At 42.5% G+C, this 18,196-nt stretch overlaps 4 protein-coding genes across 4 annotated transcripts; 2 read left to right on the forward strand and 2 right to left on the reverse strand.

The window, feature by feature from the left end:
* Nucleotides 1-332: 332 nt before the first annotated feature.
* Nucleotides 333-6,971, forward strand: BHQ10_010349 (uncharacterized protein; the record flags this gene model as incomplete). The annotated part of the gene is made up of 7 exons (XM_040872969.1): nt 333-392; nt 446-3,748; nt 3,802-3,939; nt 4,048-4,740; nt 4,809-5,015; nt 5,088-5,176; nt 5,303-6,971. The coding sequence occupies 7 exons, from the start codon at nt 333-335 to the stop codon at nt 6,969-6,971; spliced, it is 6,159 nt and encodes a 2,052-aa protein (XP_040738851.1).
* Nucleotides 6,972-8,162: 1,191 nt separating this feature from the next.
* BHQ10_010350 (uncharacterized protein) lies at nt 8,163-9,257 on the reverse strand (the record flags this gene model as incomplete). The annotated part of the gene is made up of 2 exons (XM_040872971.1): nt 8,163-8,779; nt 8,846-9,257. 2 exons carry the CDS (start codon nt 9,255-9,257, stop codon nt 8,163-8,165), a joined length of 1,029 nt encoding a protein of 342 aa, XP_040738852.1.
* A 3,298-nt stretch (nt 9,258-12,555) lies between these two features.
* On the forward strand, nt 12,556-13,089 carry BHQ10_010351 (uncharacterized protein; the record flags this gene model as incomplete). The annotated part of the gene is made up of 1 exon (XM_040872972.1): nt 12,556-13,089. One exon carries the CDS (start codon nt 12,556-12,558, stop codon nt 13,087-13,089), a length of 534 nt encoding a protein of 177 aa, XP_040738853.1.
* Nucleotides 13,090-14,823: 1,734 nt separating this feature from the next.
* BHQ10_010352 (uncharacterized protein) lies at nt 14,824-16,031 on the reverse strand (the record flags this gene model as incomplete). The annotated part of the gene is made up of 4 exons (XM_040872973.1): nt 14,824-14,913; nt 14,979-15,314; nt 15,371-15,910; nt 15,990-16,031. The coding sequence occupies 4 exons, from the start codon at nt 16,029-16,031 to the stop codon at nt 14,824-14,826; spliced, it is 1,008 nt and encodes a 335-aa protein (XP_040738854.1).
* Nucleotides 16,032-18,196: the final 2,165 nt, after the last annotated feature.

Consider the following 18,196-nt stretch of genomic DNA (forward strand, 5'->3'; position numbering starts at 1 on the left):
TAATCAATAACTAATGGTATTCGCTCCACTGACACTACTTATAGGAGTGTCACTGTCCTTGGGTAATTGGATCACTGAACTACTAAAGTCTCTAGACTCCTATCGACACCACGTCGCATATGGAAAAAAAAGTGTGCGAAAAAGAGTCTCACGTAGTGTGCTCATCACCTCTTCCAATAAAATAGAACCGTCTGGATTGACTTCCAGTCAAGATTCCCAGCTCCTCTTCACTCCCAAAATGGTCCTCGGTAGTCGATCTCGTTGACGGGACGGTCTGTGATGTTGTGGTATTCCATTCGGTAGTTTGAATGATTGCATTTTCGTGTGCAATTATGTCCAGGGCAGCACATCGAAGGGCAGGATTGCGCCCGGATGAAACAGGTTATGTTGAAGTATGTATTCTACTGTATACATGAGTTAAAAAATGTGCTAACTGATGATACAGCTTCATGGAACTGGGACCAAAGTGGGCGACCCCATTGAAATGGAAGCCGTTGCTCGTGTTTTCCAACGACGCGATGATGTACCAACCCTAGTCGGCGGCATTAAACCCACACTCGGTCATAGTGAGGAAGCAAGCTGTATCTCTAGCATTATCAAGGTAGTTCTTGCATTGGAGAGAAACCTTATCCCTGCGACTATTGGAGTGGAAAATGTCAATCCCAGCATAAAGCTCAGCGAATGGAATGTAGACATCGTTCGCACGAATCGAGAATGGCCGAACGCTGCGGTTCATCGGGCGGGCATCAATTCGTTCGGGTTTGGGGGTGCTAATGCACATGCAGTTATTGAAGCTGGTCCTTCTCGAGCCCTAAATGGTGGCCATAATACGGCGGTAGTGAAAGAAAATGGCAAAGGCGATAGTCTGTGTCAGTATGGTGACGCTGTTGCAGACAAGCACGTCGATTTCCCTGGCATCTACCTTTTCTCTGCCAATACTCGCGATTCACTCATGAAGCAATTCGATGGTATTGTCGATTACATCAGTGACAAAGGGGTTGACTTGCAAGCGAACGATCTAGCATACACACTCAACTGCCGTCGATCACAACTTGGGACCCGGGGCTTCTTAGGTGCACGAACATCCTCTTTGTGCAACGAACCAAGCTCTCTTCTTCCCACCATTCAACCTAATCGACTTCCCGAGAAAAGAGATTTGAGTTTTGTTTACACTGGCCAAGGCGCCCAGTGGTCTGGTTTCGGTCTTGAATTCCTTGGCCAATTCCCCTCCTTTCGACAGTCGATTAGAACCTTCGACCGGTGCCTTCAGACACTTGACAAATCGGTTCGGCCGCCGTGGACCATAGAGAAGACGATTTTGGAAAAAGAAACGGATGTAATCAACCGCGCTGATCGTTCCCAAGCAGTCTGTACTGCAGTCCAGATGGCTGTCATTGATTTGCTTTACTCCTGGAATATCAAGCCAAAAACCGTGATCGGGCATTCTTCAGGAGAGATAGCTGCAGCTTATGCCGCTGGAAAGATATGTTACAATCGAGCTATTATATCATCGTACCTTCGCGGATTCAGCGTTTCGTTGTCCCAAAAGAGGGGAGGTATCTTGGCAACCAGTCTAAGCAGGGATGAGGCAAAGAATGTCATTGCTGATATGGGTCTGTCTGGCACATTATCTGTGGCCTGCGTTAATTCACCTAAAAGCAGTACGCTCAGCGGGGACATCGAAGCAATCGACAAGGTTCTGGATGCCCTACAGAACAAGGGTATATTCGCTAGGAAATCAAAGACTGATAATAAAGCTTATCATTCACACCACATGCAAGCACTCGGTCCAGTTTATGAAGAACTTTTGCATCGTTTTTGGCCAAATAGTACGACGGACGGGATACAGGTGGGGAACTATCCAGCCAAGAGTCATTCTGGAATAAGCATGATCTCGAGCGTTACAAAGGCCGTTGTCACCGACATAGATGTCTGTGCACCGAGTTACTGGCGTAGTAATTTGGAATCGTCTGTCGGGTTTGAGAAGGCTGTCCGCGTGGTCCTGCAAGGCGGTTCAACTCATTTTGTTGAAATTGGCCCACACTCAACTTTGGAGCTTCCCATCAAGGAGACAGCCAATCAAACCAGCAATTTGCAACAAACTGTATCATACATGTATCATTCTGCACTTCAACGTGGCAAAGAAGCGTCTGTTTCGATCTTAAACCTCGTCGGTTCACTTTTCCTGAACAGACACGACGAGATCTTTTTCAAATCAATCCTCGAAAACGGCAATGACTTCAATCATGAACCAGCCAAGGTCCTTACAGACCTTCCTGCCTACCCCTGGGACTATTCGTCTACATGTACTTGGAACGAACCGCGTATCGTGGCTGAGTTCCGGAATCGTAGGGACGCTCGTCATGACCTTCTTGGCTCACAGATACCGGGAGGTAGTAAAGCAAACATAACTTGGCGAAATATTCTCAACATCAATGAAATTCCATGGCTAAAGGACCACAGGCTCGGGTCATCGATAGTCTTCCCTTCAGCAGCTTATATCGCCATGGCTACTGAAGCTGTGTGCCAGGTGAACAACATCCCACTGATGGGATGCCCTGGAGTGACGCTGAAAAATATCAGCTTCTTGAAGGCCATGGACTTTGATATCGAGGAGCGGCCGCGAATCGAGGTTTTTACGGAAATGGAACCACTTCGCATATCCAATACGACAACCTCAAATAAATGGTGGCGTTTTAGTGTTAATTCCGTCTCCCGTGATGCAAGCCAGTCTATCCTTCACGCTGTATGTGTTGCTAGTCTTTCTAGCAACGATACCAAAGTAAAATCCACTCGACGCCAAATTAATATCAATCGAACCTCGATGGAAAAACAGGTGACCAAAGCCTGGTACGACAAATTCACCCTGGAAGGTCTCAATTGGGGTCCGCGATTTGCGGTGATGGAGGACATTCTCTGTGACAGAGCCAAAAGATCGTATATCGCTGCTGCGACTACTCATCTTGTCTACGAGGACAGCTCTCCGGGGTATCAAAACAATCATCCAAAGTACATCGCTCACCCGATAAATATTGATGCAATGCTGCAAACGGCCTTTGTTGCCACAACGCGTGGATGGGCTCGCAAATTGCGAGCCAAAGTTCCCGTCAGCATCGAAACAGTCGAACTGTCGAGTCCAATTTCTTTAGACATGGATACAACGAAGCCATGGTTTATGGAAGCAATCTCCGAACCATTCGGCTTTGGAACGGTAAATATCAATGCTGAACTAATAAACCAGCACGATGATTTCTTAGTTCGCATGGTCAACGTCCGCGCCATTCGATTCCAGGGTAATAATGCCCGAATAGACACTAATACCGAAATGAAAATGCCACTGGTCAGGGTCGCATGGAAGCCAGATATCACAGCACTTCCAGCAGGACCTAACTCTTGCTTCTCTAGGTATTTGGATTGGTTTGAAGAAACATACTCAAAATCAGGCATCAAAATCTGTGATCTTCGCCTGGCCGGGGCTTTGGATTTGGTTATCTTTAAATTCCCGAGTTCGCGAATTCTCGCAATAGACTGCCAACCCGGAACCATCAAGTTATTCAGGGATAGCTTACGTGCTGAACACCACTTACGACGCTTTGAAACCTTCATTGCAGTGAAAATCGCTGACGACGGCGGCATGAGTGTGATCAATGACAATACCAATATGCATTCCACCAGTCCAACAAAACCCAATGGCAAGGGCGAAGAATCTCAACTAGAGGATAAATTCGACATAATCGTCACCTCAAGCGTAAGTGGCACAACAGTTGGTATCAGAAATAAAAGACACTAATACGAATACAGACCAAAAAAGTGGCGATGGTTGAGCTTCTCAGCCCTCACGGATTTTTCATATCTATTCAAGGTCTAGAGCAGGATATGAGAGAAAATGCCACATTAGAGATCATTGAAGAGCCAAGCCGTATCTTTCCCAGTGTTCTTGTAGGAAGGCAAACCTCCATATCAGCAGTTAAGTCCCGTCAGGTAGTCCTAGTAGGTTAAGGATATCCGCATTGGGTCGGTAAAATTAGCTGACTGTCTATCTTCAAGGTACGAAACGGACAAGGATGCTCATCCTTGAATAACAAACTACAAACGATGATGTCCGTGCTGTTCGGTTTACAAGTTCCAATTCTCAATTTGGACGAGGTTTCTGGGGCAACAATACAACCTCGAGCCATCGTAATCTCGACACTAGAAGCGACGGCACCACTACTCAGCGAAATAAGCGAAGATGACATGAAGCGTGTACAGGTGTTGACCGACAATGCATCCAAAATTCTGTGGATCACAAATGGGGACCTTCTCTCTGGTAAACAACCAGATTACACGCTGATTCGGGGCATAGCTGGTCCATTGATGTTAGAGCAGCCAGCCCTAAAATTACAAGTCTTCGACGTAGATGGCCCGTTCACAAATGTTGACGTAACAGTAAAGAATGACCGTCACTTTATGGAGGCTTCGTTCTCGAATTCGTCGGCACCTGAACCAGAAGTCGCGCAGAAAGATGGAATCATTCACGCGCTACGCTGGGAGCCGGAAGATGTATTTAATGCACAGTTTGACCTAAAACAGAAGGAAGGAATGACGGAAAATACCCTCGGTGATATTGGTCGGTGCGAGTTAAGCATCAAGGAACCTGGTCAGATGGAGACACTACATTTTGCTGCAAAGGAGTTCGAAGATCTTCTACCAGCTGACCATGTCGAGATTCATGTTCGAAGTGTTGGATTAAATGCAAAGGTGATAATGCTCTTATCTGTTCGCATTTGTCAACTTAAAGTGCCTTTCTCAGCTAATTTTGTTCTCAGGATCTTTATGCTCTTGCGGCTCGAGTGGACACCAAAGGCGCAACTTGCTCCTGCGAGTGTTCCGGCGTCGTTACCGCTATAGGCGAAAGTGTATCAAATTTTCAGGTCGGAGATCGTGTCGTTGTAATGGCCCCTGGACATTTCGCTACTTACGAGCGGTTCCCAGAGTGGGCCGTCTGTACACTCGAGGACAAGGAAGACTTGATAGTAGGTTCTTCAATATGGCTGTTTCGTGGCATACATACTCATAGAAGCACTAGACCGCATCAACTATCCCAGTCGTATTCGCCACGGTTATCTATAGTTTTCGGTATTGCGCTCATCTTCAGCGTGGAGAGTCGGTCCTTATTCACTCGGCTACTGGAGGAGTAGGCATTGCCGCTATTCAGCTGGCGAAAAGCATTGGCGCCGAGATATTTGCCACTGTTGGAAATGAAGCCCAAGAAGGCGTATTTGGTAGAAACATTTGACATCAATCCTAATCATATATTCAGTTCTCGAGACTCGTCTTTTCTCGACGGCATTCAGGCAATGACCCTAGGCCGAGGCGTTGATGTCGTGCTGAATTCTCTAACGGGGGAGTTGCTCCAAGACAGCTTCCAGGCCTGTGCTGAGTTTGGCCGCTTCATTGAAATTGGGAAAAAGGATATTCTCGACCACGGAAGGTTAGATATGGCGACCTTTGGCCGTAATGTGTCTTTTACCGCTGTCGATCTGAGTAGACTATATTTCTCCGACCAACCAGCACATCATCGTCAATCGCACAAATTGCTACAAGAGAGCATGAGCCTTATACGATCCAAGGCTACTTTGCCTTGCATGCTGCTCAAAGTATTCGACGTAACAAACATCGAAGAAGCCTTCCGGTACTTCATGAGAGGCACGAGAATGGGTAAAGTTGCAGTTACTTTCCAAAACCCTAAAGGCAAACTCCGAGTGCTTCCAGAGAGCTATGAATCCAAGTTTAGCTCAAGCAAGAGCTACTTGATGGTCGGATGCCTTGGTGGCCTTGGTCGCAGCTTGGCTAAATGGATGATGAGCCGTGGTGCTCGGCGGTTCGTCTTCCTTTCTCGTACTTCCATAGACAAGCCGTCCGCAAGAGCACTTGTTGAAACCCTCCGCGATAAAGTGGTAGAGGTGGAAGTAATTCGCGGCGATGTTGGAATATACGAAGACGTCGAACAGTGCGTTCAAGCTACAAAAACGCCTATAGGCGGTGTGATGCAAGGAGCAATGGCGTTACATGAGACCTTTTGGGGTGATATGACCCCTGATAGGTGGCACACAGTGATCCGTCCCAAGGTACAAGGTACATGGCATCTGCACAATGTTCTGCGGAAAGATGGGAGAGATTCGCAACTTGACTGGTTCGTCATGACCTCGTCGACAGCAGGCACCATTGGCGCGGCCACCGAAAGCAATTACTGCGCGGCAAATGCCTTCCAGGATGCCTTTGCGAGATATCACAATAACCTTGGGTTGCCAGCTATCGTGATCGGATATGGACGGATTGCAGGAGTGGGATATCTCCACGAGCATCCTGAAATAGAGGCTATCATGGACCGCAGAGGCATTCAAGCTACCAGTGAGGATGAAATGATACAGATTATGGACCTGGCTATAGCCCATCAGCATCCTAGCAAGTGGCAGCCCGGATATGATCGCCTAGCCAACGCTCATCTACTAACGGGGATTGACTTTTCTGGCCTCCAGTTGCAACGCAATCATGGATTTGAGGGTGATATCCATTTCCTATCAGACCCACGGGCCTCTCTCTTTGCTGCAGCATTTAGAAGAAGAAATCTATCTCCTGATACTGCAAATGGAGGGATACCATCGGCATTGGTACAGGGCCTGCCGGCCGAAGTTGCCAAAACCCTGGCCGAAGGTGATGGGAGTCTATGCGATGCGGTACAGGGCATCATATGTAAAAAGATGGCAAACCTCATCCTGTTGCCTCAGAATAAGTTGCGTCTCGATCAGAGACTGGGAGACTTTGGAATAGACTCGATGTTGGCGGCCGAGTTTCGCACCTATATCTTCCATGCTCTGGAGATTGATGTTCCGTTCATGATGCTTCTCGACAAGAGTACAACCGTCGGGAGCTTATCGGCCTTTGTTCTCGAGAAGTTAAAGAATCGACACGAGTTGCCTTTGGAGTAATATTGAGAGAAGGATTTTGTGCGTAGGTGGGCATGTATAGAATTACTTCACGTTTATTTTTAAGTAGAAAAAAAAAAAAACATCCCCATCCGCGTGAATTGAATTCCCGAAATTGCGCGCCCAGATCCGGCCGGAAATAGTTGTAAATTTCGTAGTTTATTCACTGAATCCAGTGCTATTAGACATGGTTTAACCTGACCTGGGAAACCCAACCTAATCTGAACCTATATCTATTAGGTTAGGTTAGGTTATAGATTTTTAATAACTAAATAGATTAGATTAGAAAAACTATATTCTATAGATTAGATTTTTATTAGATTATTAAGTTAGATATTAATCTATTAAATTTATTAGATAGTTCTTAGTATAATTATATATCTAAAATATATATTATAATATTTTTGAGATTTTTTAATTATATATTATTCTAGTTATTTAATCTAATATTTCTAGAGAAGATATTTAGAGAAGCTAGAATAAATATAATAAAAGCTATATTTTATATAAAGAACTATCAATTAGTTAATAAAAATATAAAAATAAAATAAAAACTATAATTATTTCTCCTATTTAAAAAATAGAGAGTTCTTTATAGATATAAAATTATTTAAAAAGAAAATATTTATAATAATAAAAAAATAAAATAAAATATAAGWAGAAATAATTTATAATATTATTTTTTTCTAAACTATAATACCTGCTAATCAAATTAAGTCTAGCTTCTACTAAGCTATGCCATGGCTTAATGCAAACTAATGATAGTTATAATTCTAAGCTATCCTTTAGCTTAACATAATCTATAGATAGTAAAATCTTTACTATTTTTAATAGCTAGTAATTATTAATATACTTTTAAAAGAAATAAAGATAATAAAGAATAAATAATCTTAAAAAGCTATTTTATCTATAATGACTTCTATAGCTATTATTTTTATAGGTTAGAGCTAGAATAGTGAGTTATAATATACTGATCGCTCGCATTGTGGACAAGCTGGCTCTGGATTTAAGCGAAGTTTTGATAACCCTAAGCAAACGCTAGCATCAAGTTTTCTACAAATTGCTATTGAAACGTGATTTATCTTGCTATTCGAGTTACTTGCCTCAACCCTGCAAAGTGCCGACTTGTTAGATTGCGCAATATAATGGGACTGTATTATACGTCTCGGTTCGTAAAAATATCACGCCTGCTAATTATTTACTTGTATCAGGCACTAACGGCGTCCTTAGAATACTCGGTTTTCTCTCCGCTCCGTAACCAACAGACTTCATCCATTCCTCCACACTCCTTACCCTATTAGGGTGAATCTTATCCAGGCGCTCGTAGTCCTTGGTCCAAAGTCCTACATTACCACCGCTCTCCTGCCATATGGTGTACCAGGGGACAAACGTTTCCGCCATTGTCTTCAGCGTCGGGTCGTCGTACCCAGGAGACCCGGCCGTGCCAAGCTTGTTGTCAGGCCACGCCTTGGCGACGGTGGACAGTGGTAGCGGTTCGAAGCGAGCTGCCTCGCCAGTCACCTTTGTAAAGGCGGTGGCAATGTCTTCACCGCTCGCATGTTCGATACCAACGCTCAGCAAATCGCCCTTAAATTCGTCAGGGTGCGCTAATATGTAGCGAGCGTACCATGCGAAATCAGACAGTCCAACAAGGGCAATTGCACCGGTTGGACCAATAGGCGTACGGAAGACGTAGACGCCGTCCGGTCCCTTATCAGGAGCCCAAAGCGAGCTTAGATGGTGCTCTGGATAAGGGCCACTCTCAATAAAACTCCAGTTCATTACGTCGGTTGGCTGCGCTTTAATAAATTCTACCAAATCGTTCATCAGTATAAAAAGTCCGCATAGAAACAATGAGCATCATTATCCCAACGTACCGCAAACTTTGGCCTTACCATCCGTGAACGGCACCCTGTACTTTGGGTTGAAGCCTGACTTCTTGGACACGTAAGGCAGCGAGCTGTACACAAAGTGCTTCACGCCGGCCCAGTACGCAATCTCGTAGATTCGAATACCCCAGAATATTTCGGCCTTTTCGCCTATGGCATTCCCGTTGGTGTTGATAAAGCAGGCATGTACACCTTTAAAGGCTAACACGAGCGTGTCCTCGTCGTAGCAATCGCCCTGCACCAGCTCCACACGCGGGAGGACAGAGAGAGCCCGTGCTTCTGGGGTCTTCACGTCTCGGGAAAGCATCTTGATGGCAAAGGACGGCTCCTTGCTGAGCTCATGTACAACTGCTGAGTTTTGGGCGCCGGCGCCGCCGAGGACAAGGATAGTTTTGGTCATATTCGTTGCTGTTGAGTGTTTATTGTGTAAAGTAGAATTGCACCTCTTTAGCTGTTTAATAGCGTTGCATTCGCCCTTATAGTTTTATATCCGTGTCTCTTTGGTGATTGTATCTGTGCAATATTGTGTTTACTGATCACGTAATATTTCTACTTATAAGACAAACAGCATTATAAATTATCTTCTAGGCTATACGTAGCGCTACATGACTAGTTATACATGCACAATTATGCTTCGTAATCCCCTTAGGGACCCGTCGCTTCACCTCCCCCTAGCCACCTGGCGGTTGGGAGTCAGCCTGGGCTCAAGGGCTATCTAGGCTCAAGAGTCAAAATATTAACTATATCATATTAGATAGAATTTAATCTATTCATACTATACAAATTATGTATAGAAATTAAATAAATAATAAATATAATCTTTATTTATTTATTACTCTTGATATGAATAAAAAAAACTAAGATTTCGAGACATTATTAAGGTTTTTATTTCTATTAATTTTTTGGGCTAAAATATATCTTTTATAAATTTTTAGTAAATTACTCTTATAGTAAATATTTTCAAAAATTATATATTTATGTTCTTTTAATATAATTTTTTTTTACAAACTGATAAAATCTTTTTTAAGTAAATAATTTATATTTATTTCAATTTAAAAATAATATATAGTTAATTAATAAGCATATTAAATAAAAGAGTAGAGAATTTTATTAGAAAAGAGTTTTTATAAGATATTCTATATCTGTATAATAAATTACTAAAATTTAGTTTCTTTTTATATAATAAAATATTAAAAATCTCTAAAATTTATTTTTTCTAAGTTATATATAGCTTTAAGATCATAATAGTAGTGTTTTAAATGTTTAGAAATAATAGGTCAAGATTTTAAATATTTTAACTCTTAAGCCTGGGTGGCCCTTAGGCCCGGGCTAACTCCCAACCACTAGGTAGGTGGGGGGAGCGACGGGTATCATAATTCTACATGAACTTCCCACTCATTGGGCGGGTTACTAAAACATCATTGAACCATGTTACATATAGTATTATTAATAACTGTTACCTAGCTGTTATATCTCTTTAATGATTATATCTATCCAATATTATGTTTACTTATCATGCAAAATTCTACTTATAAGACAAATAGTATTACAAATCACCTCTTAGGCTAGACGCGCTATGTATACATGTAGAATAACATAAAAAAATACTTCTAAGGTCTACAGTACGAATACCACAGCAATAACAAATACAAGTGAGGCTGTGCTCGACACAATTGCGGCACTCACGAAATCATCAGAAGCAGTGAAGAGTTGCAGTTACCATTAGAAAATGAGACACAAGGATCCTCTGCACCCATACTTCTTCAACATCAAACCTGTAAATCAATACACCTGACAGCGTAACTTAACTTAACCTGTAATCGCAAATTGCACTGCTGTTTAGGCCAAGCGTCAATTAATAGAGCCGTCAGATCCAAGAGGAGGGATCCTGCCGGCCGAAATGGATGCCGTTGGCAGTTGGTTGACTATCTGAAAAGCTCCAGCTCCTCTATTTCATAGGTGTGAGAACCGTCCACTCTGCGATTGTGGCGCTAAAGGGTATAGTAATCTAAAAACAGCACGGCTTCTCTAACTCATCCGCACCAACCACATAACCCCATCCCCCCTTCCCCGGCACATATCGAGCTTATTAAGTACGTCACGATGAAGCAGAAGCGTGAACATTTGCGGCATTTGCGGTAATAAAGGCCCGCATGACCGCTGCAGTTGCCCCCTTTCCGCCTCTTATTGCTGAGTAATCATCAATGCTGCTACCAGGGCTCTCTCCACTCCGCTCGAACGCTAACGCCCCAGCGCTGCCAATTGTCAMCCCCGCCAATGGCTAGCGCTCTTCGACATCAAGCAGGCCTAGAACTGTAGGCAGACTAGCGCGACGGTGATTAGAATAGTCTTCCGCACATGGAGGTGGTCACCGTCKCCGTCGCCGTCGCTTGAGTCAAAGTCTTACTCTTCTAGGGTCTCGTGATCTTCCGATTCGTTGCATAAGTTGCCCAGTAGTGACTCAGCCGCTTCAGAAGCAGATTTCGAGCCTATGAACAGGAGTGCATCAGATTTTTATAGAGCAAGGTTACGAGATGATGGAGAGAACTCAAGGGAGGAATATGGCCCAGGGCTAGAAAGTATATCTGACTCGACGTCTGAGAACACAAAGCTTCACACGCGCTTACAACATAAATTGGTTGATCACAAAAACCGAAAGTTGAACGATCCGCCTTTGTCTCTATCTAGGTCAGAGAACGCTACCGACAGCAACCTGTAAAGCGAGCCCGAAGTGCCAGAGAGGAGTAAAAAGCAGATTGATTCTTTACGCAAGGCTAGACGCTGTCGATGTAGAAGCTCTGGGGCGGTAGCGATGGCATCATTTGATGATGATAGCTTGGAATCGAAACCTAGCCCCTCTTCTAGCGGTGAATAGGATAAAGTAAATTGCAGAGATATGTTGAGGAGCAGGTTGCCTACGCAGAGGCTGCGTGGAAATGAGATAAGAAGCCGTTACTTGAAAAAGCCGGACGTTCATGCTTATTGAATGATGTTGCGTAGAATATCGTGGGTTTCTTTTTTTAAGTGAAAGCATCTAGTACCTATTATTTCTTACTATTGCAATGATGGCATATATCCCGCACGGTAAAGAAATATCATTGCGACAACATGCATTTCGTCCGCAGCATAGGACACCGCTTGCAAGCCACGCAACCCTCTACGACAGAGCGGCATCGAGAGGCGGCATGTTGCTGGCTTCATTATCAGGGAGTACAAGCGCGAGATGGGTAGGACTGATTACTGAAAATAAAATCAACTCGCATAGTGCAAGCCTCGCCAGTCGGTGCTTATGTGGTGTATTATACGGAGCACGCGTGACACTATGAACTAGCTTCCCCTTTGGGTCCTGGTTTCAACTCTGCGCTGATCCTGCCTATTTGAGACCAGTCAAGATTGAAAAGTAATCATTTTTAATGGTTGCTTGATAATTAATTATGGTGTCATCGAACTAGTATTAGACAAATAGCTTAAGCTAGCTGAATGTATATATTGGCCTAGATTCGAGTGTTGCAGCATGATGAACTAACTAGCTTCCGTGTCTGATTTGAATTTGCATCCTACTCTAAGAACCGTAGTCTTGCGCGAACCAAAATTAACATCATTCAACATCCTATTTACTTCAAGGTACCTGATGAGACAATTCGATTCTTAATGTGTATTTTATAGGAGGCTGATAACAGTGGCGCAGAACATTTGAGATGGCCAAAGTACAACGAGGACCGACGGTTTCGTCGGCGGCAGTCACACACTATGGCGAATGGAACGAAGAGTCGCGGGAGATCGCGGTACTAAGCTTTTTTGAAAAGTATGATGCAATGGTCAAGAGCTGTGACTTCTCCGGCTCTTATCACGACTGGTTCGCTCCAAGCGCCGAATTCCATGCCAACACGGGAGAAACCTACTCTAGCGGAGCCGAAATATGGGAATGGATGAAGAGCCCAGCGCTCTTTGGCATCTATGCACGGGTTGTACCTGAGAACCGTATTTCCACTGTTATTTACGGAGGGCATGAGAAGGGTGATTGCTTAATCCATCAGCAGGACTTAGTGTTTTATCAGAGGGAAGGGAAGTTGAAGGCGGTGGGTATTCCTGTTAGAAGAACCATCGAATTTGTGTCTGGGCCAAGTGAGATTGACGGTCAGGGTACAGATGGACTGCAGTACTTTGTGGGAAAGACTTTCTGGGACACCAATGTGCTCGCTGCAGAACTGGCGCGTAGAGAGACGCTATGAAGCGATCGACTCCTTTCGTGCCATCTCCAGCAGGATGATGTCTTCCAAGAGTCTTAGTCTTATTATCTTATTGTCAATGAACTGCCCTAGTCATCTAACTATCCTATTCTCATACAGGAAAAACAGCGGGATAAATACCACATCGAGAAAAGATAGCTCTGAGGCTTAAGGCTCGTAGTGTAAATACCACAACGCTTATGCTTGAGTGACCTTTACGCTCAAAAATAAGTCTTGGCACGACTTATCTATCAATATACCGTATGTCTCCCCCTGTCTCTCCTGCCTAGCTTTGCCTTGCTGTGCAGCTCTCTATTCCTTACAAGACCCTACTCAGCATTCACTGTATTCTAATCCTAATTAATGTATTCTATACGCTGCTAGCCAAAAATGCAGTAAAGCCAATGGAGCAGTTGCTAAATGGTGCAACTGCAATACGCGATTCGTAAATCGTATATTGGGAGCCTGGGGCCATTGTGAAGGAACGGCTTGGCAGATAGAAGTGGCCTGAATCCTGTCAAACTTTTGCCTTGTCATTGACGTCTTCACCCTCATAGTCACACTCAGTCACAAAAATGTAAAATTTGTAAAATACGATTTCTGTCGTTAAGGTCGCTATAGGCACCGGTAGATTCGTTACCATACGCTTCAATTAACCTCAAACCCCAGCAAATATGGCCACCGTTACTCTTCTATATACGTCCGGTCATGATTTTGACTTTACATACTAACTTAACGTACATATGCTTCTCGTCATGAAGTACTTTATTTGCGGCTGGCAACCCTATTAATCTCAGCTTAGCCATTAATATATCGTAGGTCCTGGTGCCCCGCTAGTTTCCAAAGCTGGGAAGTCTTAAGCTTAAGGGCGATCAGCCGTATCAGGTTTAAACCACTCTTCGGTGGACTTCTTTGAATGCCTGGAGGGAAGTATCGTCTGAGCTCCAGTTTACTACTATATTTGGCAACATCACAAGTTCACCACGGCCAAGCCCATGGCCTTGCTGTCGCAGCAGCAGGTTATTCAAAGATCAATGGCGTAAAATCCGCCCCAAATCAGCTCGCTGGACTGTTCAGACACCGCCTGATGGGAGTGTTTATGCGGCGTAGCCTGCCGCTCTGTTAGATCGTAGATTGCTATGCCTAGATATCGTGAAAGTTTGCAGTTTCCTTCTTAAATGGGTTACAGCTATACTAGCAGAGATAGCGGCTAGGCAATAGTCGTTGGACCACAACATGAACAAAGTTGCCGTAAATACAATTTTTGCACTGGTCAGAGTCACGTGCCGATACGCCATCACTGAGGACTTTTTTTGCCCTATATGGTTGTATGAAAGAAGCTGCGTCAATGAAGTGCATTTAGATACCGATTTCATATTTATGAAGTTTTTATTTCGTTTGATAGCCTTTGCATTCGCATCGAAGCATGGGGGAAACATTTTAAAACTGCAGGAAAACCCATACTAAGGCAATTTTGTCAAACTCGAGAAAGCGAGAAGGAAAGATAATATCTATGAATTTGCAGTCAAAAGGCAGTATCTCCGCTAGTTGGTGCGGCTTGTTGACAAATGGTACTTCAGGTGCCGTAAAATGCCGTCAACCTTCCTGGTTCGACACCCCCCCACCCTCCCGCCTACAATCTCACCAATATCTCCAAGCAAACCTCGGTGGAAATATTTCTGTTTCAATCAGTTTGCCTGGGCATTGAGAACACAGGCTAGATAAATAGATAATTAGCTACTTTGTGATATTAGGATCCCCTACATGTGACCAGTCTTCTGATTTGATGTAATCGGCAACACGCGTGCATGGGATTTCAGGTTTGACCTAAAATTATCAAATTAGTGGACAGTTCAAGACTTAGCTTTTGTCTCCAGGCGGAAGATACGTACATTCCTAGAGTACAAGACGCTCGGATCTCCTCCGTGGAATCCAAATTCCTGCATGTAGCCGTACATCTCAGCCATTTCTGCGCTATGATCTGCAGGGGCTAGTTTGCTGTGTTCTTCGACAGTAGTCTTCTCAAAAACTGCTGGAATACCCGTTATATCGCTCCAAAGTTTCACATAGTCCGGCCATGTCAGACGGTCACCGAATGCAAGCATATTCGTGCCTGCTGGAAGATTCAGTAAGGCATCCACGAAATTCCCGGTGTCTTGTGTATGGACCAACGGGATCGGCTCATTGCCACTACCGGGTATCTTCAGAAGCATGGTTCCATCGGGTAACTGAGAAGAAACCTATCAACAATTCATGCAGTGCATATCTTGGTGGTATAACAAACCTTCTGCCAAGGAACGGATGTCCTTCCCCATTTCCAATTTGTAATGAACAAACCCATCTGTAAGACAGACGTCTTTTGTGCCAATTCGGGATACGTTCTACTGATATAATCCTCGACATGGGCTTTGCAGTCGAAATGATACACGCCCTTATATTTTCCCTTACTCCACTTAGTGGCATCGGAAAGCGAAGACCAAATGAACCTTTTAAGTGAGGGAACATTTGCAGCCGCATCCGCAATATTCTTGCCCTGTTGAAGCTCCAAGTCATAACTCAACACTCTCGTATTCTGACCGGGTTTCAATAAGGCCAAATCTGGGCTGTTTGGATTTGACATAGCGTCAGAGAATACAGTGTTGCCAAAGATGACATCTACTCCCTGGAAAGCAGCTTTGAGCGAGTCAACATCGTTGACATCTCCTTGAAGGATTTCAACACCCCTATCACCCAGGGTTTGACTTCCAAGCGATAATGGATTGCGTGTTAGACCCTTGACTTTCCATCCCGGCTTGTTGAGAAACACATCGGCGACCGCCGACCCCTACGTAACGAAGTCAGCACCATAGAGTACATAGATGAGTGTAGACTGGGCTCGTCATGTAAAATGAACTGTTCTATACCTGATTACCAGTAACAGTCATAATCAAAATTGATTTTGTCATATTGAAGTTTTCGGGCCTCGTGATAATATTCTATGTATCGACTAGGGTGGCGGAAACCAGGATTTGTTTCTGTAGAAGCAGACAATGACGTTTTACCTTTAATAACTAATTTAATGTCACGTAGACTTAGTCTCGTATATTTATTGAGATTTGTAAGCAATCGGTAATCGTAAACTAGGGTATACTAATCAATAATCATTTTCAGAATTTCATATCAGTGTATGTCAAGGTCGGTGTACAGCATTCTTGACCCACAACTGTTACTACCCGGTAGATTCCCACGCAGTGACGGTCACTGCCCCCACTGGCCCTCGGAAATCGACCCTGCGCTAGGGCCCAATAGGGGATACTAACTATCTGTTACGAAACCAACTTACATAATACTAGGCAGAATCTAGTACTATTAAAGAAAGGTGTTTATTATTATTATGAAACTAATCTGCATAATATTAGATAGAATCTAGTACTATTAAGTCTATAAGGGCATTTCCGAGATGTCCGCCTCCACCATGGGTTGAGCTCTAGTCTTGAAACCTATATTATTTAAAAGCCTTTTAAATAAGCTATTAATTGATTTATTTTTTATTGTTACCTAGGCTGAGTAGAAAAAATAAAAAAGATTTAAAAATTAAAAATTAAATATTTATATTTTATTTATTTTAGTGTAATTTTATCTAAGTAATTAACTTAAATAGAATTAAATATTATATAGCTTTTTTCTTTATTATTATAATATTTAATATAGTAATTTTAATATTAATATTTTAATTTATTAAATAATAGTGCTATAATAGTATAAAATTTATTAGAATTATACTAAATTTAATTAAATATTATTATTATTCATATTTAACGTCTATATGTAACCTTATGGGTTATGACAGATACATGCCGGGTAAGGCCCTAGGCCCTAAGGCCTAGAGGCTCACCCCTAAGAGTTCCCAACAGTATATTAATCTAGGCTTTAATCTCACCCCTATACAGCGCATCCGCTAGGGACTTTTAAGCATACTTATAGGCCTCCATACCTATAAGAATCCCTTATAATTTCCAATATAGGAGTACTCCTAGCGAGTATTAGCTCTAATAGCTATGCTTAAGTATTAAGATATTCATTCCTCTATTCTACTCTCTTATCTTCCCACTCCCTTAGGGCTTCTTATCTCTATTAGTTCTTTAGTTCTACTTCTTTAGCACTCTAAATACTATTCTTAAAGAGATTAATACTACTAAGAAACTAGAGCAGCATTGATATAGCTCTAGATTTACTAAAAAGATATATCTCTAAAATATCCTCTACTACTATAGATAAGAGGACTCTAGTATTAATAAGCTTCTAATAGAGGGCCTTTCTAGGCTTAGAGTATCTATAGCACTTAAAAAAAATATAAAAAGCTATTTCTTCTAGTACACTATAGGCTCTACACTCTAAGGAGTCCTAGGTACTAATTTTGTATAGATATAAGCCTATTAGGATATATCTAGTCTTTAATTAATAGTAATAGCTAGCTAGATACTTTAGTACTTTCCTAATAGCTCTATCTAATATTTATTCTTTTAATATTCTATAAGCTCTTTTTTACTAGTAAGTTCCCTAAATAATATTCTTATAGACCTAATCTTATATTATTTTGTTTTTTATTTTAGTGTAGATATATCTAATCTAGACTAATAATAGGCCTTTATAGCTAGGCTCTATAGACTTAATAGCGGCAAGTTTAATAGCCTAGTCTATAAGCTTATTTCCTTCTACTCCACTATATTTAGACATCTATTATATTGTTACTAGACAACCACTAGAGGCTAGATATAATACTACTCTATAAGCTCTAAGAGCTAGAGCCTATCCAGGTCCTAGTTTTATTATTTATAGGCAGTTAATGGCATTCTAAGCATCAAGAAAGACATAAATAGGCCCTAGAAGATGCCTATCTAGTATCCATTCTAATACTAAAGCAACCACTACCAATTCCATATCAAAAATCTTATATCTAGTACCTATAGGCACTTCTAAACTCTCCTATAGAGCTCCAGGCATTAGCTAGAGCACTATATCCGTACCAATACACCTATTTTCTTACTTAGAGCTATCCAACTAGAGGGTTGTTCTTAGACACTATTAACTTACTTCTCACAACACTATCTCTATGCCAGCAACCTAGATA

Source organism: Talaromyces amestolkiae (genome assembly GCF_001896365.1).
Source record: "Talaromyces amestolkiae strain CIB chromosome Unknown scaffold36.1, whole genome shotgun sequence".
NCBI classification, from domain to species: Eukaryota; Fungi; Ascomycota; class Eurotiomycetes; order Eurotiales; family Trichocomaceae; genus Talaromyces; species Talaromyces amestolkiae.